The 24,226-nt window shown below is 43.3% G+C and overlaps 1 protein-coding gene across 2 annotated transcripts; it reads right to left on the bottom strand.

The window, feature by feature from the left end:
* Nucleotides 1-1,348: 1,348 nt before the first annotated feature.
* LOC147433298 (uncharacterized) lies at nucleotides 1,349-6,282 on the bottom strand. Of its 2 annotated transcripts, none has more exons than XM_086492908.1 (4): nucleotides 5,595-6,282; nucleotides 3,280-3,514; nucleotides 2,885-3,147; nucleotides 1,349-1,948 (listed from the first exon to the last, which is right to left on the bottom strand). In XM_086492908.1, exons 1-4 carry the CDS (start codon nucleotides 6,118-6,120, stop codon nucleotides 1,350-1,352), a joined length of 1,623 nt encoding a protein of 540 aa, XP_086349034.1. In that variant the 5' UTR covers nucleotides 6,121-6,282; the 3' UTR covers nucleotide 1,349. The 2 variants fall into 2 exon arrangements, with proteins under 2 accessions (XP_086349034.1, XP_086349033.1); XM_086492907.1 differs by having other exon boundaries at nucleotides 3,280-3,529; nucleotides 5,595-6,277.
* Between the last annotated feature and the right edge of the window lie 17,944 nt (nucleotides 6,283-24,226).

Genomic DNA, 24,226 nt, shown 5'->3' with positions numbered 1-24,226 from the left:
GTGTATGTGAGATGCAACTATTGTTGTGCTTGGAAAAAGAAAGTATTGAGACGATAGCTATCACCATCATCAGGACCGTGATCATATGATGTACGCGAGGTTGTGGATCCTTGTGAAAATCCTGGTCATCAAATCTTTTGTGGAATTTTTTTGGCCATGGTTCAATTTGAAAATGTTACTGATGTAATGGGTTCTTCTTATTAATATAACCTTTCACATAATGTGAGATTAAGAAAAGAAGAAGTAAATGTGGAATGCACATAGATCATCTAGAGTATCCGTAGGTTGCGCTTAGCTTCATGATGATGGCTTTTGTTTCCAGAATGGTTTCTCTCTAAGGTGATGTAGGTCAAGCAAGCTATTCTTATATGAACTTGCATCGTATTACACTAGCCTCCATACTCAGTCTCGGCAATTCAAAAGTGCTCTACCATCTTGCCAACAACTTTCATATTGTTATAGTGAGGGTTTAGCAACACCAATTTGGCATGTGTTGCTATAGAGTAGGTTGTACTAGAGTTGGTGCTACAGTCAAGATACCTAAGAGGTTCACTAGTACTACATGTCACTTGTGTGCACCAAAATTGTATGTTTGACACCTATATACAGGACCCAATCTAGCTTTTTTGCCTTATGAAACCCTCCTATTGTATACTCACGTGCTACCCTACAATAACCCTTAGTTAATACCCTAGGTCAAGATATGGGTTGTAACACTTAGATTGAGTTCTGAGGCGGTGGAGCCATAAGAGCAAGAAGTGGTGTGCTAATTAGTGTGGAATAAACTCATTGCTTGTTGAGTGTTAAGGACTAAGCTAGGTGATCACCTCCCTTATGATCCCGGTGAAAAATTTTGCACTTCTCGATAAACTGCAAATTTTCTATAGTCACTATTGCAAAATAATTTCCTCCACTTTAACTCAGTTGGATGGTTTGTTAATGGATCACCTTAATCTAGCCTTGGGTAAGTATTTGTGTTTTTGTGGTGGCATTTAGGGAATCGCAAAGTTAGGGGCAATGAATGTGATTTCTGTGTCTATGTGGATGTTATAGGGCGTGTTTGTCTTCATTCATCATTCATACCTATCTGCATCTTTATCTACAAATTCGGTGGCAAAGTGGAAAATTGGTCGGTAGGCCGGTAGCCCGGCTTGGACCACTAGTTGGATCTTATGTAGTTTAAAACTCTTTTTTGCCATGTGATACCATACATTTTGGTACAATACCTGCCTTAGGGGAACTTAAGTCACAACATGGATTCAAAGCATGCACAACACATTTTGCAATCAATACAAATGAATTGATAAAGCATTACAATGACACCCTATATATTTACTAATCTCAAGTATTTATCTCCATTTACCGCCACTTGCAATCATCCAAAAGTTGGCCAAATAGGAGCAACAATAAGGAAGAGAAATAAGCTCATTTTGTTCTCGATGTCTTAACACATTTCGTCCGAGGCGTTTTGTGCCACCGAGCCAACATGCAAGGACAATCACATAGAACAAAGGAAAGGCAACCTTAGGGAGTGCCAAGAACTCAAACTTGTAGTCAAGGCTTACCATCACAATGCAAGCTACCACATTACTAAGTAAGATGATTGTTGATAATGGTTTAAGGCTTGGTAGATAGGATGTCTTGATGTAAGGGTAAACCCAAGTCGACAACACCACGGTAGCAACGGTAATGAGAAGTCCGTAGCGTAATAGGTGGTGTGAAACTTGGCCATACATTGTGGCAAAATTGAAAGCACTAAAATCAAAAGCAACGCAAATGCACCAAGCAATGGATACGCATATAGCACCTATCACTGAAAGATAGCCTTGCAAGAGGGCTTGAAATTTCGTGTTCCAAGCCATTTGAAAACCTATGGTTTGGAGGCTCACTATTCGAGAATGTCCAAACCATATTCTCCTTACAAGCCCTTGTAAAGCATAGGAGTTTCCTGCACACTCCAACGAGAGAAAAGTTAAGAGGATATTTAAACTTTAAGAACTCACTAGTACAGCTGATGGGCTTCGCCCGCCTCTCTCTCTCTCTCTCTCTCTCTCTCTCTCTCTCTCTCTCTCTCTCTCTCTCTCTCTGTGCGTCACTGTGCTCCCGGAGCTACATGCCACACCCGTCGCTTGAAGGACATTCTGACGCGTGGCAGGGAGGGGGAACCTGAATTCCCTCCCCCTTTATCCTTATTCCCTCCCCCTTTATCCGGCCTTAGTATATATTTTTAGGAATTTTCCAAACGATTTGACAAAAATATACTATGTGTGCATTTACTAGTACTAGTTCTAACATTAATTCTAGCCTAAAATGAAGTTGACAATGCATTTCACTTTTAGTAAATTGTGGATGATGTTATGCCTTTGCCTAGAGCCATAGATTGCCATTAAGATAGACAGTATCATAGCTTTAATCCTAAACCTAGAATTCAATGTTCCAAGCATTTTTGTTAATAGGGGAAATTACCAAAATGCTCCTTAAATTTTGTGGAAATTCCCAAAATACCCCTCGCTAACCTTGCAAACATCTCCAAAGACAATTCTTCATCGGGAGATTGGTTCTTCCTCAGTAGAAGATGATAGAACTAGGATTTTAGCTCGTATTGTGGGCACTCAAGTTGCAACCATTCATTGTTTTTAGACACAAATGTCTCTGTTTGTGGGCTTCGTGGTGAATAGTTTTGTCTTAAGACACTTGAGGTTAGTTCTCTGTTATGAAAACAACTAATCAATGCCAAAATCGGGGTATTCCATCCGAGAATGATGAAAGGGCATATTGGGAATTTTTGAAATTTGAGGGATACTTCGGGTATTTCCACAAATTTCAAGGGTATTTTTGTAATTTTCCCTTAGTTATACTAGGTTATGGATGGCATATTTCATACCTTGGCTTCCAACAACATAGTTTCTCACAAGGCGTCTTCCGACAAGGCCACTAGATATAGGATCAACCCTAAAAAATATAGTGAGAAATGCCATTGCAACAAGCTCCACCACTCTTGAAATGATGGCAACATTTGGGGTGACCATCAACGATCCATAATCTGTATTGTCCAACCTATTAGATGGATTGAGAAGTAAATCCTCTTCAGTACTACGTGCTAATCTCTCTCTATGATCCTTCATGACCATGTTTTCTCCAAGGTACCTATCAAATACCCATGTCAAAGAACTTAATAAGATATTATGTTTTGAAATCATAAAATTATAAATGATGCATACATGTTTCTTGAATCATGGATCAAACCCATGGTCCCTTGGGTCACAAGAAATTGACAACCTGAAAAATTCTGTGTTTCTCTCGTTATATCCAGATATCATGATGCCAGAGTTCTCATGAAGTTCTCTGTCTTGATATGACCAAAACTCTCCAATCAAGTTCCCTTCAATGGGTGTTATTCCTGACCAGTCCAAAGGTACTGGCCGTCGCAGTGGCATATCGCATGCCACGGCATCATGGCACTTCCAATCCATGCAATCACTACATAACTGATATGCAGTGCCACCATTGTGATCTGTCCATACCAAACCTGTTGGAATAATCAATAAGCATTTGTGAAAAAAACATAAAGAGGACATTGGGCTTCTAAACATGCATCAAAAAAAATATCAATTGCATATTCTTTGGTCGTATTTATAAAATCTCATATGTTCTTCTACTACTACTCTTTGCTACATACCTTGCTCTACTTGCCCCACTCCTTGTACTTACAATATTCCTTTATTTTTTAGCTTTCACAATGCTAGTTCAATTATTGTCCTTCTGGCGGTGTCTAAATCACTGATGATGGTTTTCAAATCTTGTTGATGATGGAGTTTTCAAGTTCGCCCCTTTGTGTGGATATAAGCTCATTAATAGGTCATGAGTGACTTTTGGAAGGTCCGCCTCTGTAATCTCGACGTGATTAGACTATTGTGGGTAAAGGCTCCTTGTAAAAGCCATGAATTTGAGGTCCTTTGTATTTTTTTTTAATTCTCCATGGCTCATGTTGAGCATGGAGATGTTGTATGCTTTAAAATTTTAATAAATCTCTCACCTCCACTTATTGGTGGTGGATGTACTGCTTAAAAAAAAGTAGTATGTTTTTTGTGAACATTGAGGCATCGATCGTTAGTTTTGTAATGGTTGCTAGTTTTGGTAGAGGTACTTCCATTGAAAATAAAAAAATCTTACAAGGAGTGATTGCCATCTTATTAGCATATTTATTCTTGGAAAAGTTCAAGGGTTGTTGAGTATAGTTGTAGGTTACAAGGGAAATGGGGAGGGGAGAGGGTGGTTTCCAAACCCCCTTACACTAGCCAGAGAGCTTGTAACTAGGTAAAAACTAACACTTTTTCAGCCCTCTTAGGTGGCGGTCACATGGGGCATAGTTATCAATGAGTTTGATAGATAACTATGCAGGTATCATGGACACATAAAGCATACTCGTCTACAGGATACAACTATGCAAGTGCCATTTTGCTACTATGCCAATTTTGGCATAGTTACACAACTATGCAAGGGACTCCATTAAAGATGGGCCACTCATGTAGCAGATTTTATTGGATAAAGTGAATGTTTGATCTTTTGAAGGGACATGGAAGAAGCCTGCTTCTTCTTTACAGTCTCCAACGCTCTTCTCTCTTCATGGAATGACCAACTACCATCTTACCTTTCACCTACAAGAGGACATCACTAGTTGCACTATGGCTTTACGTGAAACCCACATGGCCAATAAGCTAGAAATAGTAGCGCATGCAAGATTTTGCAAGGCATAGGTGGCCTTAGTTAGCCATTACGGGTAATTAAGGCCACATGGCCACCATCTTACACCTCCAAATGTAGAGGGTTATGGGTGTTTTTTATAAAAAAAATACTCAGTTGAGCTTGCATTAGTCACAGAATGGCCCTGGCATATCCTTTGCACTAGGTTATCCTGAAAAAGAATACATCAAAGGGCAGATTCCCAGGACTAGCCTTACTTATGTAGCTTGCATTTTTGGTTCCTATTACAGTGGAGTTTCCACCAACATTTGAATCAAGAGGATCTTTCTTCTTTTAAAAAAGTAACTCATTTCTGAACTGCCACATAGCTCTTAATACAATAGCTCTTACTATGCATATGTCAATTAGAAGGTCCAAACTGTCAATGCATCAATGCATCTGAAGTCCATAGCAAGGTTGCGTCTACAGAATGGAGTTCCCAAATGTATGGAGACCCTCTTGCACATTGAGCCCGTGAAAACTCTGATTTTCAGACATCCCTATAACAGGTGCGTGAGGGACTCAATTGGGTGTTTGCATCTGGCACAAGCACCTTTGGCTAGACCTCTAGCTTTGGCTTTATCTCCGGTTGGGATGAGAGTACTCTCCGAAGGAAGACTTTATCTCTCTCTTCACATTTGGCCTTCCGGCAGATGTTTGCATGAGGGTCATGGGATCTTAATTCAGCCACTTAGGTGACTCGCAACTAAACTTCAATATGTGTGGTGACTATGGCTAGCACCTTGAATACAGAAGATTTACACATTTAGAAGGTTTTGTATGTTTTTAAATGCAATTTAAAGTGTAATACACAAAAAAAGAAGAAGCAAAGGTTTGAGTCGAGCACTGGCCTGTTGGGTGCACGAGTTGCCACAGCATGTGCATGTCCTGTTCTTCATCGTCTTCAGGCAGCGCAACACACTCGCATGCGTGGTTGTCTGCATTGTTGCAAGAGGCTCGAAACTGATCGATGCTATCCCCGGTTTGCACAAACACAATGAGGAAGGGGAAATCAGTAGTGGCGACGAGGGTATCAAGCAGAACTTGTACAGCTTCCTTGATTTTGGAGTCCACAATGATAAGCACGCTGGAATTGCAAATTCCATCTGTGTGAATGATTTCTTTTTGTAAGAGGAGCTCTCGCGGTCTCAAGGACCAAATATCTCGCATTGGGTGCTCCACATCAAGCCTCCCTCGCAGCAAGGTAGTCCCTAGAACTGCTAAGGAGCTTAAGGCGGTTAGTCCTGTATCAAGCAACGACACAGAGCTCCCCAACTCGCTATTCAGCTCCAAGCAATTGGACACCCTTGAAAACCCCAAGCTTATCACTACCAGAAGGTCTAGCACTCCCTGACCGGTGCGTGATAGCTTTCTCATCCTCTCTAGCGCAGCCTTCAGCGTCCGTCACTTGATGGCAAGAGACTACAATGAAATTGCCACACAGCAGAGATTATGGGCACTTTCCATCGTGCCATGGAATAACTACCCCTTTCCTGTTCAACATCATGACCTTCTGTGCTGCAAAAGGAGCACGGTACTGGCAAAAATCAAAGTGAAATGTGACAATGCACGGCACCTTCTGCAAAAGGGGCACGGTACTGAAATGTCACAATGGCCTACGGGGGGAGAGAGAGAGAGAGAGAGGGGCCAGGCGAGTGCACTTTTCAGTGTCAAAACCGGAGGGGGTCTCTAGACCCCTCAAGATAAGGACAAAAGGTCTAACCACTTGCTCGTCAGTGGTTCGCTACTCACTACAAGGTATCTAAGGTCCCGTTTAGAGTGTCTAATGAAACAGGCTCTGTCGAGCACGGTTGGACCTGCTTGGACACCTTCTGTAAGGCTAGTGGTTCAGTGATCAACCATTCCAAGTCTGGATTTAAATCCTCCAAGGACCAAGTCCCACAAGTCATAATCAAAGCTGGCTGTGTGGAAATCAGAGATGGTCAGGTGTTCAGACTTTTGGGAATACCTATGGGGTTTAAGATTACCTTTGCTCAGAGACGGGAATGGGTCATTGACAAATTCAAACAGAAAATCAAAAACTGGCAATACCATCAGAATTCCGTTTCATCAAGAGCTTTTATCCTTAACCATTATTTACTCCCTTCTCTAATTTATTTTGTGTCATGTTGGTGTCGAGCAAAGTATCAAATCAATCAGGTCTACTCTCTGGCAAGAACATTCTTATGAGGAGGTGTCTTGGACCAGCCAAAGATATCTAAAATCTCATGGGATATATGTTGTCTCCCAAAGGATAAGGGTGGCTTGGGCATTCTCAATCTAGAACATATCTCAGTTAAATTGGCTGCTAAATGGATATACAGAGCAACAGGCTCAGATGATTTTTGGGCACTCCTTTTGAAAAAGGATGTGCACAAATTTAAACTGCACAATTATAAAGCATGGACCAATCTGCACTTCAGAGATGTTTTGCTCTCTCCAGTCGCTATTATTCCTTATGGTTTCAAACTTGTCTGCAGAATGTGGAAAGCGTGGAACACTATCAAAACCACGTGGAAACCTCCCAAGGGGTTTTTTTCCTAATTATCCCACCTTTCTCCTTGACTCTTACTGGTTTGGTGCCTTTGCAGGTCTAGCTAAAGCTGGAATCAGTCGGGAGGCTCATAAATGCTTCAAGATAGGTATCAGGGCCTGCAAAGATGTGATAGAGAATGGACAACTCAAAACAATACAAGATATACAAAGGGAATTTCCTATTACAAGAACTGATGCTTTATGGGGTCTCCAAAGGACTACAACATTGTTCCCACTTTTCCTCTACATTGAACAAGCCAAATTAATGGATTACTTTGAAGGAGGCTTGGAAATGGAAGGGTGCCCTTGTCCTTTCCGGGTAAGGGGAATTCCCTCAGTTGGCCTTCAGAGAAGAAGGGCCATCATACACTTTACCCTTTGTAGTGCAAGACAAGAATGCACCAAATTGTCACTTGGTGGCCTCTAATTTTCTCGCTCCTCTGATTGGTTCACTTACTTTTGGTTAACCTCTTGTTGCTCCATACTCTCAAGAGGAGATAACACACAAAATAATGGTAGTTAATAGCAACTCTTGAGACAACTACATTGATCTCTCTCTCTCTCTCTCTCTCTCTCTCTCTCTCTCACACACACACACACACACACACACACACATGCACACATTTATAGATTGTGTGTGTGTGTGTGTGTTTGTTGGGTGGGGGGGGGTGGGGGGGGGGAAGGGGGGGGTTGTGCATATGAAAAAAGCTATGAAGAATATACCATGTTTCATAAACAACTTGCGTTATAAAACTAATGTCTATTGTAGGTAATGCAAAAAACCAAAAGATAGAAGTGTACCTGAGTGATTCTTGAAGCCTCGAGTTTTGACTCTCACATTCGAAAGTTGGCATACTATAGTTCTTGCAAAGCCACAAGATTGGAGCTATGTACATGACCTCATCGAATAAATGTCAATGCCCACGACATAAAACTTTACAAGACCAGTAAGGCATCAGCGGCATTCTCTGATTCAAAAAACCTCAAAGCCCTGGAAATTGTTGTCTCCTAAATCCTCAAGTGATTTTCAATCATTGCTCTATCTCCATTCATTGTTGTGACATGTCTCATCAAGGCTCAAACACTATCTCCTCACTACCTCAGAGATATTCGTGCCCAAATGTACCACTACAAGAGGTTATGTGCACTTGTGACGGCTGTAGCGACGAAATTACAATGGGTTCTTTTATCCCCCGGCGTCGTTAAAACCGTTGCTAAAAGTGTCGCAACGGGAACGTCGTTGTAGGCCTCGCTATCCGCATCGGTATATGCATAGCTATAAGCGTCTCTAAATAACGACACTTATAGCAATGGCTATAGAGATGCATACAATGCTTATTTAGCAAGGAATATAGCGACGCTGCAGAACCTTATATAAAGACGTTTATAGCGACGCTCGAGAATAAAATTTTTTGGGTGGCAGGACACTGAATGCTTTGCCACCCATCAACCATATTGAACATTGTTTCATAAAGATACAAAACTAACAGACAAAAGTATTTCAATGAAAGTGAATTGACGAAAGTAATACAATGACAAAATTATACACATCATGGGCAAAATCATTTGATGTAATAGTTATAACACAATTGTCATTATTGAAAAACCACATCGTTGATCGATAGTTACAAAAATGATGTACACACGTCATCTGACAAAAGGAAACTAGTGCTATCTGGCTACGGCTAGATTGATGTCATCTAATCAGACGTCTCATCGTGTGTCTAAGTGACGTATCTGTCGAATTCTGCAGGAAAAAACAATAAGATTTTCTGTAACTATAAACATATAATTACAAAACAATCTATTTTCTTAGCTTATCATTAAAATACAACAAATGTAAGAGAGTAAAGTGAAATACTAACCATGCCGGCGCGAGAACTTAGAATATCCATAAGGGCGTGTAAGCACTTTCTTCCCACATAGTCACACTCATACGGTGTGGGGTCACATCTTGTCATCGACCACTATTCAAAATATACAAAGAATATGTTATGTTAGAATTGAAAAGTACAATTATCCATAGTTACCAAACCTAAAGGGTAATGCAAAAACACTTACAAAATCGGCCTCAAATGATGTCCACCCACCGCTCCCCAAGTGGTGCGATTTCCCTGCCTCTACTCATGCTTTGACTACCTCCCTTTGTTGCTTCCACTTGTCAGGATTCTCGCGCGCTGTTTGCTTTGCATTCTTCCAATCTTCTTTGGCCAGTCAATCTGGCCTGTTCTACCCATGCTTTATTGCCTTTTGCACTTCAGAACTCTTGTGCTTGCAGTATTGCGCATCCGCACCTTCATCAGGTCTTCATTGAAGCGCTCATCCCAACTTGACATCGGAAACGCGTCATGCAGCATGCTGATGACTCTATCTTTTAATTCATTTGGCACTTCACTCCAAGTGTTTAGTAGGTAGTGTCGAAACACCTAAGAGCAAGGACCGCACATGCGCGAGATCACCTTCTTGCTATCGTCAATCAAGATGTTGATCGAGTATGATAAGCCCTCTTATCCGTGATGCGTTAACCTAGGTGTCTCGGTAGGGGTCTCGAGTGGTGTATCGAGTGGCGTCTTGATGGGGGTGCAGATGACAGGTGTCTCCACTGGAACCTAAGCCCTGAAGTGATTGGGGTGACTCCCGAAGGAGTAGCGAGTGGTGGGTAGCCAGGGACGGCCGATAGCCGCACAAAACCTGGAGTAGATGGCGATGTCGTGGCTGGTGTGGGGACAGGCAAAGAAGGGGGAGGTAAGGAACCTCGTCAACTATGAGGCGGTGTCGAAGCATCAATGGAGGCATCTCCACAGCAACCGCCGTCGCCACTACTAGAGCGTCGATGCCTAGAAGAGTATGTAAATCATATTGTCGACACCAAACTCTTGGAGCATGCTGAATGCTCTGAAACAGAGCGAGACGCTAAAGGAGTGGAACGACGCGACGGTGCTCCATAGTGATGACGCTCCTCATACCACCTCCTCTGTTGGGGTGACAAGGAAGAAAGAAACTCACCATCACCCATACGTGAATTAAACACACGAACATTAAATCTTAATGATGAATGGAAAAGAAAATCTGAACAAGTTATAATTTGATTAAACACAATTTAAATTTCTCAAGTATAGAATATAGACAAGAATGGATAAAACTCCACGTGAATATAATATATATTATAAAAAAAAGCAAAAGTGCTCAAATAGAATGTTTATGGCTTTAAGGGGTCTCTCTCTCATCCTCGTATAACTCAGCATAAATCCCTATGTCTATATAGAGCTCTCCGTTTAGGCAGATGTGCCTCCGTTTCATTTTGTAGATCCTCTGCATGCATCCCATAGAGAGTAGCAGCGCCAGGCTTGTCTTGCACCACCTCAGCAGCTTCCGACTCAGCATCCTCTCCAATATCCTCCATTGATGCTATTGTGATTGGCACATGGTAGCCCTCATACGTCCGTGAACTACAAGGGTCTACCATTATGACATACCACCTGTTTGATGCAAACTTTGTAGGATGAAATACCACCTGCAAGAGCCACATAACTTACATGAGTTCTTCCAGACCACCAGTCCTCTAAAATTGGATATTAAATATTTACATACTTACTTGTCTACAATGCTCGGGTAGTACGAAACTGTCTCTTAGGTCGGTCCATATTTTATTTGAATCAACCTCAAGGAAACCTGACTCTCCTCTACACACACTAGCATTGCAACCCTCCATGTTTATCTTGAACCATTGCACGTCGAACAAATTGACAAAAAATCCTCTATAATCGATTCTCAAAATCTCTTGTAGCGTGCCAAAGTAAGTGAGTTCCACCACCACAGGATCTGCATTACAGGACCGTCGTCGACTAGACTGTTCAAATTTTGCCATGATTCCACAATCTTGTGTAAAACGCTTTTTGTCAATCCGTTCCACCCTAAAATATCAACCTTTACACCATGCTGTCGTGTATGACTTATACCACAACCAGCAAAGATTATGAGTGTTCATCCAAACATCTAGAAAGCCACGAGTCGTACATTGAAAACTTATTTTGGTCGCGCAGCCCCAAGAGTACTTCCACTCCTCCTTTGTTACTTGTTCATCGCACTGTTGTGCACTTTTCAATTGGTTGTGCAACCATCTTAAGTTCATGAATGCTGGTAGGCTCTCAAGACCCGCTGGATAATGTATCGGTGGTCATCTTTTCCCTCTCCACTCGATTCGTTCCCTTTATCACTCTTTCTTTGCATCCTTGTATTGTGAAATCCACTTTTGCATCACTAGATTGTGAAACATGCAAAATCGATTGATTTTAGCCTCTAGATCTTCCATCATTTTTTTCTCAACACCGAGGTTGCACATGACAATCCCAGATATGCGCTCATCATCTATAGTTCACCATAGCATGTCTCGGGCTTTATCAAATCTGTGTAGCCACTCTCCAATGAAAACTAGGGACTTTGATACCAGCCAACCTTCTCCCATGCTACCCTTCGGACGTGCCTTTTGATACACATTGTTAAGGCGGTTACGCCGCTAGCGGAAGCTAAATAGCGAGAAATCAACCAACAACAGAATTTGTCAGACGAGGACGGAGCTTGACCCGCAGGCGCATGGAAACAACTAGGTGGGTGTCAAATCACCTACTCGCACTACAAGAGGCTCTTCACATTAGCGACGCTCGCACAGCGACGCTCAAAAAAAAAATTCCCGGCGTCGCTATGAGCGTCGCTATAAGCGTCGCTATGAGCATCGCAAATTTACAAAGAAATTTGCGACGCTCATAGCGACGCTCATAGCGACGCCAGCTGGGGTAAAAAAAATAACCGAGCGCGCCTAAAAACTCAGATCTCAGATCTGAGTTTTTCGGCGCCCTCAAGCAAAGAGCAGGTAACGCTCTCCCTCACTCTCTCTCTCTCTCTCTCTCTCTCTCTTTTTCTTTTACACACACACACACACACACACACACACACACACACACACACACACACACACACGAGGAGAGGAAGGAGAGCCAGGTATGCTCCTTCCCTCTCCTCATTCTCATGTTCCCTTCCCCTCTTTCTCTCTCCCTCGCTCTCTCTCTCACACACACACATACACACACACACATAGTGTTTTTGAGAGAGAGAGAGAGAGAGAGAGAGAGAGAGAGAGAGAGAGAGAGCGAGCGAGAGAGAGTGCAAAAACGCACACACATACATAAACAAAGAATGCACACACACATTGAGAGAGAAAAAGAGAGAGAGAGCATGCATAAACAAAAAACGCACGCATTGAGAGAGGAAAAGAGAGAGAGAACATGCATAAACAAAAAACGCACACATTGAGAGAGGAAAAGAGAAAGAAAACATGCATACGATCCAAAAAAACGCACACACATTGAAAGAAAAAGAAAGAGAAACTAAGGGAGCGTCGTAGGAAACTAATTAAAATTAAAAGACCTAAAGATCTAGCCGACGAAGAGTTGAACTGAAGACCTATTATTCAAGAGAGAAATGGCATAATCAATCTATCATACTTGGCATGGGTGATAGAAAGGTTATACCATTTATCTCTTTTTATTGGCACACACATCCACACACGCGCACACACACAGGAAGAAGAGAGTTATAACGTCGTAGGAAACTATCTTAAAAGACGTTAAAGATTAGGTTATATGTAGACTTACATTAAATTAGATTTAGGTTTATTTTTAACTAGATTTACGTTTATTTAAGCTAGATTTAGATTTACGTTATATTAGATTAGATGCGGGTCTCTATAGACTGCGATGCCTGCATGAAGCGGGTGAAGAAAGCCCTCAATGGAATATAGGGTATTGCTGCCTTCACTCATGGTGGGCTCCGTCGATCCAAAAGTACTGGTGAAATGTCTTCAGAAGATAGGGAAGAAGGTGGATCTTCAGGGCGGCAAGAGTCACTACATCCCCGACACAATGACCATCTAGACAACCTCTAGTCATTAGACTTACGTTAAATTAGATTTAGCTTTATTTTTAGTTAGATTTACGTTTATTTAGATTTACGCTTATTTACGTTAGATCGAGTCCACGCAAGAATTACTTACGGTTTAGGGTTTAGAGTTAGACGAACAGTGAAAAGATCTACTGTGAAAAGATGTTAAGATGAAGTGAAGTGCTACAGCTAGAGAAGAGGCAAAGGGATTTTGTCCACTACATGCAGTATCATGTAGACGTGGGTGTCTAGATTTCTTGTACCCACAAATATAGGTATTGACCAATAAAGACGAGATTATAACCCGGTGGTTCTGATCTCCGTGCACCTCTAGACCGAGGTGTGCGGGGATTGGACATGACTAGAGAATGTGAGGTAAAGAGAGAGAGAGAGAGAGAGAGAGAGAGAGAGAGAGAGAGAGAGAGAGAGATAAGACGAAGAATGCCAATAGAATATTAAATTTGTTGTCAAGGTTATAAGTTTTTTATCCTCATTATGAGTAGCGACGAGGATGTGGGACCGTCCAACCGAAACACCTATCTCTCAACGAGGGTCTTATGTCCTTGTAATCAATGCAAGCATGCTGTGCGACGGACAAGACGTGTTTCTTTGCAGCACGTTCGCGAATTTGGCGAGTTCGATCCATCTATTATAGATCGAGTTGTTGCCAATTATAACTCGTCGGACTCTGACGCTGGCCAACAAGCAGCAATCTTGCAACCCAATAGACGTATTCGCAGGCGCTTTGGTCAAGCAGCATATGTGAGGCCACAAGATGTAGCCTCTGACAGCTCGGGGGATGATCATGCATAGCACATTCCCAACGAGGAAATGTTTGAGCCCGAGATTGATGAAATGATCGAGACGATCATGGATTCAGAAAGGCTTATCTATGATGATATGAAAAGTGAAGCCGATACATCATTGTATAATGGAGCACGTATGTCTAGATTGAAAGCACTCCTGGTTCTTCTCAACATGCAGGCAAAGTTTGGATGGAGTGACACTAGCGTCACAGCGCTTTTCAGGTGATCTATTACAATTAGTTTACTTTAATAGAACTCTAAATGTATAATGATCTGATAGATTTTTACACGACTGTATCATATTTTTATGCTGTGTAGATTGCTGAAAGAGCACATTCTACCAGCTGACAATGTGATGCCAGATTCCCGAGATGAAGCAAGAAAGATTTTGCGAAACTTGGGGATGGATTACAATTCTATCCACGCTTGTCCTAATGACTGCATTCTTTTCAGAGGGGAATACACAGACATGGAGAAGTGTCCGAAATGTGATTCCGAAAGATATCGAGTAGATCTCCACGGGACAAAAATTCCACAAAAGGCTTTTCGACATTTTCCTTTGCTTCCTCGCATCAAGCATTTCTTCGAATGTAAGTCCATGGCCGCCCTAGCATCATGGCATGAGGAGAATAAATCTTCGGATGGTGTGCTACGAATTCCTGCAGATTGCGCAGCCTGGAAACATATAGATGGAACATGGTCGGATTTTGCCAGGGAAGCTCGAAATTTGCGCTTAGGCCTGGCTATGGATGGCGTAAATCCATTTGGTCAAAGATCAACATCTTACAGTGTATGGCCCGTTGTCATCTTCAACTACAACATTCCCCCGTGGTTGACTACGAAGAAGGGGCACCTATGGCTAAGCTTGATTGTGCCAGGGCGATATAAAGTGGGGAATATGGATGTGTATCTTCGTCCACTATTGGAAGAGCTACAACAATTGTGGATTGGCATAGAGGTGGTGGATATGAGCCGACACACAGGACGACGGAATGCTTTGATCAGAGGTATTCTAATGTGGACCATGCATGACTATCCCGGGCTAACAGAATGCTCAGGTGATCTATTGACACTCCTCTCTCAGACACTGTAAATCTTGTTTTTCCCCATAGTTGATCTATTATCATGTGTATACATGCAGGGCTTCAAACAAGCGGATACAGAGCATGTGTCACATGTGGACCTAGACTGAATGCACGTAGGGCACCCTCACTGAAGAAGCAAATCTACGAAGGTCATCAAGCGTATCTTCCGGAGAATCATGTGTTACGCGACGGCTTTTTGGGAAGAGAGCCACCAAGGATGTCTGCACAAGCATGGTTAGAGCAGAAGGAGATGTGCGATGACGGATTGCCTCCAGGGATGAAGAGACTATCTCTATGGTACGAGTTACCATACTGGCCCCGACTCGTGATCAATCACTTGCTCGATCCAATGCACATATTCAAGAATGTGGGTAATCTACTATGGGACCATTTGACCGGCAAGAAAGATACTTTGGGAGCCAGAGTTGACCTTAGAAATGTGGATCGTATGGAGCAATATTGGCCGCAAACAGCGTCTGATGGATCGATAAAACTTCCTAAAGCACCATGGATTTTCACAGGAGCCCAAGAACGCAAAGTAAAAGAGGCCATTCGATCTTTGCGGACCCCCACTGGCGTAATGCACTCGCTCCGAACGTGTTTTACTAAAGAAGGAAAGCTTACCGGTTTGAAGTCACACGATTGGCATAAAATGTGTCAGGTACGTTCATAGTGGACTTTAATATCATTGCATAAAATGTGGACTTTAATATCATTGCTGCACATACTTTACAGTTTATTTTACCGGTTGCCATTGAGGGATGTTTGTCTCTCGACATCCGTAACACAATCTACAAACTTGCAAAGCTGGTGCAATGGATCTCACAAAAGGAGATCGACGTAGACTCCATACCATTCGCCAAACTAAATGCTGCGGAGCTTGTGTGCATGTTTGAGAAACATTTTCCTACTACAATGCTAACCATTCAGGTGCATCTTCTTATTCACATAGTTGATGAGGTGGAAATAGCTGGCACAGTTCATTCCAGATGGATGTTCTTCTTAGAGCATTTCATGAAAACGCTTAAGGGATATGTGCGTCAAAAGGCACGTCCGGAGGGTAGCATGGCAGAAGGTTGGTTGGTATCAGAGTCCCTAGTGTACATTGGAGAGTGGCTAGACGGATTTGATAAATCCCGGGACACGCTATGGCGAACCATAGATGATGAGCGCATATCTGGGATTGTCATGTGCAATCTCGGTGTTGAGAAGAAGATGACGGAAGATCTAGAGGCTAAAATCAACCGATTTTGCATGCTTCACAATCCAGTGATGCAAAAGTGGATTTCACAATATGAGGATGCAAAGCAAGAGCGACAAAGGGCACGAATCGAGTGGAGACGGGGAAGACGACCACCGATGCACTATCCAGCGGTTCTGGAGAGCCTACCAACCTTCATGAGCTTAAGATGGTTGCACAACCAATTGAAAAGCGCACAACAATGCGGTGACGAAGTGACTGAAGAAGAGTGGGAGTACTCTCGGGGTTGCGCGACCAAGGTAAGTTTGCAATGTACGACTAGCAAGTGACTTTATTTATAAACGTTTGAACGGCCACTCATAATCTTTGTTCGTTGTAGTATAAGTCATACACAGCAGCATGGTGTAAAGGTCGACATTTTAGGGTGGAACGAATCGACAAAAAGCGTTTTACTCAAGATTGTGGAATCATGGCAAAATTTGAACAGTCTAGTCGACGACGTTCCTCTGATGCAGATCCCGTGGTGGCGGAACTCACTTACTTCGGCACGCTGCAAGAGATTTTGAGGATCGATTACAGAGGATTTTTTGTCGACTTGTTCGACGTGCAATGGTTCAAGATAATCATGGAGGGTCGAAACGCTACTGTGCATAGAGGAGAGTCTGGTTTTCTTGAGGTGGATTCTACTAAGAAATGGACTGACCTAAGAGACACTTTCGTACTACCCGAGCATTGTGAACAAGTAAGTATATAAATAGTTAACATCCCCCTTTTACAAGTTATGTGCTTGAAAGCTCTCATGTAAGTTATGTGGCTCTGGCAGGTAGTATTTCATCCTACAAAGTCTACATCAAACTGGTGGTACGTCATAGAGGTAGCCCCTCGTAGTGCAAGGACGTATGAAGGCTACCATGTGCCAATCACAACGACATCAATGGAGGAGATCAGAGAAGATGCTCAATCAGAAGCCGCTGCGGTGGTGCTAGACGAGCATCAAGATGCTACTACTCTATATGGGGTGCATGCAGAGGAGCTACAAAATGAAACAGAGGATATGTGTTTAAACGGAGAGCTCTATATAGATATAGGAAGTTATGCTGAGTTATGCGAGGATGAGAGAGAGATCTCTTAAAGCCACAAATATTGTATTTGAACAATTTTGCTCCGTGCTGTAAAAGCTCTAGCTCTCTAAGTAGCTTCCATGGTGTGTAACGCTCTTTTCTACTCGCGCTCACATCTTTTGATTGAAAATTCTGAGTTTTCGACTTGCCTCTTCTACCACTCGATTCATTGCGTCATTGTATTTATATGCGTCATTACGTCATTGTATTTAATGGTCTTTGCGTCATTGTCTACTCTATTCATTCAATATTAAGTTTAAATATTCGTGTGTTTAATGCAGGTATGGATGATGAGGAGTTTCTTTCTTCTTTGTCACCGCAGCAGAGACAGTGGTACGTGGAGCGTCATCGCTCTGGCGCATCATCGCGCGTTCCTACACCATCCGCATCTCCCTCTCTTTTGGAGCATTCGGCGCGCTCCGAAGCTTCGGCGTCGACGAGACGAGCGTCACACTCGTCTAGACACCGGCGCTCTAGTGGTGGCGGTGGCGGTTGTTGTGGGGATTCCGCCACCGATGCCTCCACACCGCCTCGTGTTCGACGAGGGTCTTTACCCTCCCCTTCTTTGCCCGCCCCCACACCAGCCACAGCATCGCCGTCTACGCCAGGTTTTGCACGGCTGACTGTTCCTAGAAGCTACACACCTCTACCTACTCCGCCAGGAGCCACCCCACTCGACACTCCTCGCTTCGGCGCCCAGACGCCGATGGAGACACCTGACGTCCGTACCCCCATCGACACGCCGCTAGAGACCCCTGCCAGGACACCCAGGTTCACGCGTCACCGGCCAGAGGGCTTGCCTTACTCCGTCGACATCAGCGGCGGCATCATCATGGATGATGACGGCAAGAAGGTGATCTCGCGCATGCGTGGTCTTTGCTCTCAGCTGTTTAGACACTATATACTAAACAAATGGAGTGAAGTACCAAGTGATTTAAAAAACAGAGTCATCAGCATACTTCATGATGAGTTTCCCGTTCCAACACGGGATCAGCGCTTCAATGAAGACCTGATGAAGATTCGAATGCGCGAATACTGCAAACACAAGCGTTCCGAAGTGCAAAAAGCAATCAAGAATGGGTGGAATAGGCCAGATTGGCTGGCCAAAGAAGATTGGAAGAATGCGAAGAAAGCAGCGCGCGAGAATCCCGACAAGTGGAAGCAACAAAAGGATGCAGCCAGAGTGCGAGTAGAGGCAGGGAGCTCGCACCACTTGGGGAGCGGTGGATGGGCATCATTTGAGGCCGATTTTGTAAGTCTTTTCACATTGCTCTTTATGCATGTTCGATAGTTTAGGGTTTATGAGTTTTTTAGTTCTAACATAATGAAATCTTTGTATGTTTTGACAGTGGTCGATGACAGGACGTGATCCCACACCGTACGAGCGCGAGTACGCAGGCAGGAAGGGCTTAAACGCCCTGATGGACATTCTCAGTTCTCGCGGCGGCATGGTTAGTATTAGGGTTTACTCTTTTTTATTTTTTGTATTGTTTTATAAATGTCGTTATATGTTTATATTTACTGAAAACTGTCTTATTGTCTTTTTTTGCAGAATCCGACAGATACGCCGCTTGGACGCGATGAGACGTCTGATTAGACGACGTCAGTTTAGCCGTAGCTAGATAGCATTAGTTTAGGGTTTCTCATAGCTTATGTATCATGAGACGGATTTTATACGTCTTTTTGAACCATGTATATTATTACATTTGTCACCGCAATTCCTTTTGCCAATCAATTCTTTATGCCTATGATGTTGTACAATTGTCATTATTACATTTTCCAATCAATTCAGTTTGTCTATGATGTGTACAATTGTCAATTTTGCAAACAATGCGTCTTGTGGGTGACTATTTTGGGTCTATTATTTACCTTTGCACTTTTTTTAAAAAGTGAATCAAGTACAATATGGTTGATGGGTGGCAGGGCATTCAATGCCCTGCCACCAAAAAAATATTCTCTCAGGCGTCGCTATAAGCGTCGCTATTTATGGCTCTGTAGCGTCGCTATATGCGTCGCTATACTCTTCTGTGAGAGCGTCGCTATCTGCGTCGCTATGAGCGTCGCTATATAGCGACGCAGATAGCGACGCAGGTAGCGACGCTCTCGTAGCGACGCTTTTAGCGACGGTTATAGCGACGCCGGGGGTTATAAAAACCCAGTGTATTTCCGTCGCTAAGAGCGTCACAAGAGCACACAACCTCTTGTAGTGTCGACCTTCTAATGACAATCACTACTAAGGAAATCAAATCTAAGTTCTAGAATACGCAAGTGACTGAAATCCGTACTACGAACGAATGCTATACGAAACAGGATCTAGAATCATTGAATCGATCTCAAACTCAAGGGGAAGTCTATACACTAGGTAAGAACAACACCCTAAAGACTTGAACTGCAAAATCAACCTATAACCACTCCGTGCGGCAAACGCGTATGAAGACAGGCCGAAAAATACAAGTGATCGAAACTTGACCCCGATGGTACCAATGTGTAGCTCTACTCGTTGTGGTTCTATAGATATGCTGCACACTCCATTCCGACACACGAGTTGGAAGAAAACTAACACCGAAGCTCGTAGGAACTTACCACACATAGAAGCCGATAGCGCGCACTCTTGGTATCTGTGCGTAGCTCTCGCCGTTGCTAACACAATGGCGGTGTCGCTTCTCCAATGGCGGCTGCGTAGCTCGCGTAGCAAGTAGATAAGACTCTCTCTCTCTCTCCCTCTCTCAGACACAGTCACGAAGCTCAAAAACTCACTTTGATTAAAAAACTGAATCTTTTTAGGTTACAAAACTTTGGCTTATATACCTCAGCCTTGGAGGTGAGAACATCTCTAACTAATTACATCGGCAAGTGAAATTACTTCGGATTTACAAGCTGGAAACTCAATTGAGTCCCGTTACTTAATGAATGGCTCAATTCAAAATCAATGTCGGAAAGACATTTATTACAATCAATGGTTACAATAATGATGAGTGTGAGCAAAAATGTGGGTGTGATCCTCTGCTGGCTCAACACTCCCCCCCTCCGCGTTCATGTCGTCCCTGACATGAATTTTATGCTTGGTCAATAAAGTCCTGTCGTCTTGAGCATCTGCAAATGTGATTCGTATCGTAGGTTGCCGATGGTCAAGGTTGGGCCGAATATTTTGCTTTCGTGGGTGAAAAAGCCCGTGTAGAAAGCTTCTTCGAATGTTTGCATGTGGAAGCTAGGCAAAAACATAATCCTCTGGTATAGGAGGTGCAACACTTTTGGAGAAGGCTGCAATGAAAGATCATACATCATATTAGTCACTGTGTCGGCCGTCGATAGTAGACTCGAGGTCGTGGCTTTATCTGGCGCGAACACTTCAATACAAGCTAAGAGAGTCCTGCAAATTTTCTTGAGCATCTGACACGAAAGGTCAGGAGAGCCAGTAAAGAGCTTGATGGTGCCCGTTAGGGTTTTCACCATGTAGGCTTTACCTATTCTCTCTCCTGCCTTTGGTCCTGGCATCCTGGGATAATTAAGCCAATTTGGCTTCTTTTCTGCAATCCTGCCATGCTCTTTCCAGCTTTTGACTCTTGGCACCGGGCAGAAGGTTGCATTCTCCCGAATCTCCTTTGGTGCCTCCACCAAGTAGATGAGGTAGGCTGGGTATTTGTTCAGCCAACCTTTCCTCCATCTAGGCTGCGAATCTACAATCTTCTTTGATTGTTCGTCTTTTGTGATGTCGCCTTCGTAAAGAGCGACATACTGCTCCTCCTCTATTCTCTTTTTCGTTTTTATCACTTCAAACTTCATCAAAGGGAAAGGTAGGCTGGGTTGCATCCACTCTTCATGGAGCACTTTTGTGTCTAATCCCTGAAGTCTAATGGAGATTAGGAGTCTCCTCTCCCATTCCATTTCCGCCTTGGCACTCTCCTCTGTTGACTTTGCTATTTGGTCATGGAGCCTTTGTTCTTCTTCTCCAGAGATTCCTGAAGTCGAGGCCACCTCGTGAACTGGGGTTGGATCTTCAATTGTGGTTGCCTCTCCAGTTTCTGGTAGCTCTATGGCTGCTCTACTTGATTCTTCTTGTGGTGTCTGTGTCTCTCTTCTTTGTTGCTCTTGTAGATCTTGGAGTTGTTTGCGGAGGGTCTCATTCTCTGTTCTTAGTGTTTGATTTTCTAAAGTGAGCCTCTCCTCTGCTGCCAATGATCCCTCCGCAATGTGAAACCTTTGCACTTGCTCTAATCCTAGCTCTCTTTGTAAGCTTCAGACCTGGTCCTCCAGAGCTGGTACAAGAGCTCCCTCTTGTTCGGTTCGTGCTCTACTAGCTCTAGGGGTAGTCCTGAGTCTAGTGATTGTTCTTTCTTGGAGCGCGACTCTTTCCCTTAGCTCAATGAGCTCATCTTTAGCCGCCTCCAAGTCGTCTTCCATCCGCTCCCTTGCTTCCTGTGCACTTGTTACTTCTCTTGAAGCCTCGGCTAGCTGGAGTATCAAGCCATCTCTCTCGTTTTCCGCATCGTAGAGTGATGCTTTATGACTTTCAGATTCAGTCATAGCATCCTCTAATTTCCTCTGCAACTCGGCTTCCCTTTGTTTGGCTGTCTCAATCTCCACTTCCTTTGCCTTGGATCTTTCTTTGATCTTGTTGAGCAGTTCATGCACCATGTGCATGTCTTTTTCATCTTCATCTGTCAACTCTAAAGCTTTGTATTTTCCTCTGTCTCTCTCCGATCATCTCGTTTTTGTAGGTGGATTCCATAGACCGCCTCAAGGGCCTCTTCTTCAGTGTACCCTATCGCTACCAGATCCTCATAATCGTTTTTCTTTTGCTGAATTGGATCTATCTCCTTTTCCTTGGTCCCGGCCTCCGGCTTTTCCATACCAGCCGTGTCCATCTCTACTCTGGTCTCTTCCACAATGATTTCCGTCTTCTTCGGGCTTGGTACATCAGTAAAGGAGGGCTGATTGTCCTCAGTCATCTTGGCTTTCCCTTTGTTTGCTTGCGCGTCTTTCTCTTGAGGTTCAGTAGACTCATCTACTTTCTTCTTCCCCTTGTCGTCCTTTTTCAGCTCAGCTTTTAAAAGCTGTACTTCCTCTTCAGTGTATGGCTCGACAGGTTGCTGCTCCAGTATAGCCTCTGACTCCTCATAAGCTCTAATATATTGATCATATTGATCAACATGTGGCCTGGCTGAGCTAGTTCTGACTTTAGCGGGGTCTGGCACCCACTTTTCTTCAAAGTCCCCCTTTAGAGCTCTTTCCGCTCTAAACTGCTCCACCAGTCTTTCCATTCTTGCCGCTTTCTGACTTTTGGTCTGCTTGGGAGCAACCTTCTTCTTTGCTTTCTTCATAAGCGGCTCATCCACATTCTTTTCAGGTTCTGAAACTATTTCTAGTTTCCTGCGTGCTCTTGTAGACGCCCTCGTGGATACTTCGGGCTGTTCTTCCTCCTCATCGGCTTCTCTAAGCCACTCATTCTGGGAGGGAACCTTTGGCCATTGATCTCTGGCTCCAATAACTTCATAAGCTATTCTTGTCAGAACTTCAGCTCCTCCTATATACTTTGGCTTCTCGTTGTGCATGGCAATTACTTGCTCGTGGATGTGTTGAGCGTAATTCACCTCCTTTGGCATATTGCTCTTCAATGCCCATGTGATGGTAGTTGCAATGGCATGGGGTGGTGTCGTATACTTTTGCGGTCTTTTACTGCAAATATGGAGAAATTGGTTATACAGTCGGCAAAGGGTTGCCGCTCTTTGGTCTGCCATATCTCCATAAGTTGCATTCTGTTTCTTGGACCCATAAACCTCTATAGCCTCCCTTCTTTCCCTGATAGAGCTCCCTTTGTTGTGCAGCTTCAATGCATCTGCAATGAGCTGTGGAGTGATCTGTACCTCTACTTTCTCTCCATCTATTGCTGTCAATGTGGCTTTCCCATCCTTCTGAATGGAGGTTGCCAACTCATACACTCTTCTTGTATCTACACCTGATGGTCTCGAGGTGAAGAATCTGTGCAAGTCTGCCCTTTCCAGGTACCTGCTGATGTTCTCTGACCTGCTACAATCCACCAATTCTTGTGGGATCATCGGTATATCCACCGCTTGCCCTTGAGGATCTCTGAAAGTCCCTTGGTAGATCTTTATTCCCTCTTGTTCCAGTACTGCTTCCTCCACCCAAGTTTTGGTTGGCTTGAGGGTTTCTGCTAGAATGTCAAAGGGTTCTGCTTCTGCAAGAGCATCTTTGATTGTCGTCTTTTTCTCTTTGTTGCTGATGACTTGGCGGAATCCATGGATCCTGTAACTCCAATTTCAGAAGTTAGCGTCTTTTTAGTACTGAAAGCCGAAATGATGCTTTTAACTATTCAAAGGACTTGAAAATTGAAACATGAGCTATTCAGGGCCTAAGGATGCAGGGTAGGTGAAAAAATATGCAAACTGGGCTCAAAATCATGCTGGAGACATCATACGCGTATGATGTCTTTTGTGTCAAAATGAATTCACATTGGTTGTGCTTGTAGCTGATAGTGTATACATGAGTATCATATGCTTGAATTTGAGTTTGGATCCCATTTGGTCAAGTTTTGGCCAATTTAGTCCAGTTCAGGCTCTTGGCAAAATTTTGAAAGGGAATTGGATTTTATGATCCAAATTGGATAAAACTTGGTGGTTCACCTTCAAATGGCATGTAGATCACTTTTGTTTGGTGGTTGAAGCCCTGAGGTGCCAAAATCACATGGTGAGACATCATACGCGTATGATGTCTTTTAGTGTATTTTTGGACCAAATTTCTCTATAAGCTTGGATTTGGCTTTAGATAGGCTTATTCAGT

This window comes from Adiantum capillus-veneris, chromosome 20 (assembly GCF_014529385.1).
Source record: "Adiantum capillus-veneris isolate H3 chromosome 20, ASM1452938v2, whole genome shotgun sequence".
NCBI lineage: Eukaryota > Viridiplantae > Streptophyta > Polypodiopsida > Polypodiales > Pteridaceae > Adiantum > Adiantum capillus-veneris.
The sequence above is the reverse complement of the archived record's forward strand: the minus strand, read 5'-3'. Positions and strand labels throughout refer to the sequence as shown.

Coding starts and splice junctions, on each gene's coding strand:
- LOC147433298 (XM_086492907.1), bottom strand. CDS start 6,120: ATGAGAAAGCTATCACGCACCGGTCAGGGAGTGCTAGACCTTCTGGTA. Junction 3,530..5,594: donor GCAACTCGTGCACCCAACAG/GCCAGTGCTCGA, acceptor TTATTCCAACAG/GTTTGGTATGGACAGATCAC. Junction 1,949..2,884: donor CTATGTTGTTGGAAGCCAAG/GTATGAAATATG, acceptor TGGAGTGTGCAG/GAAACTCCTATGCTTTACAA.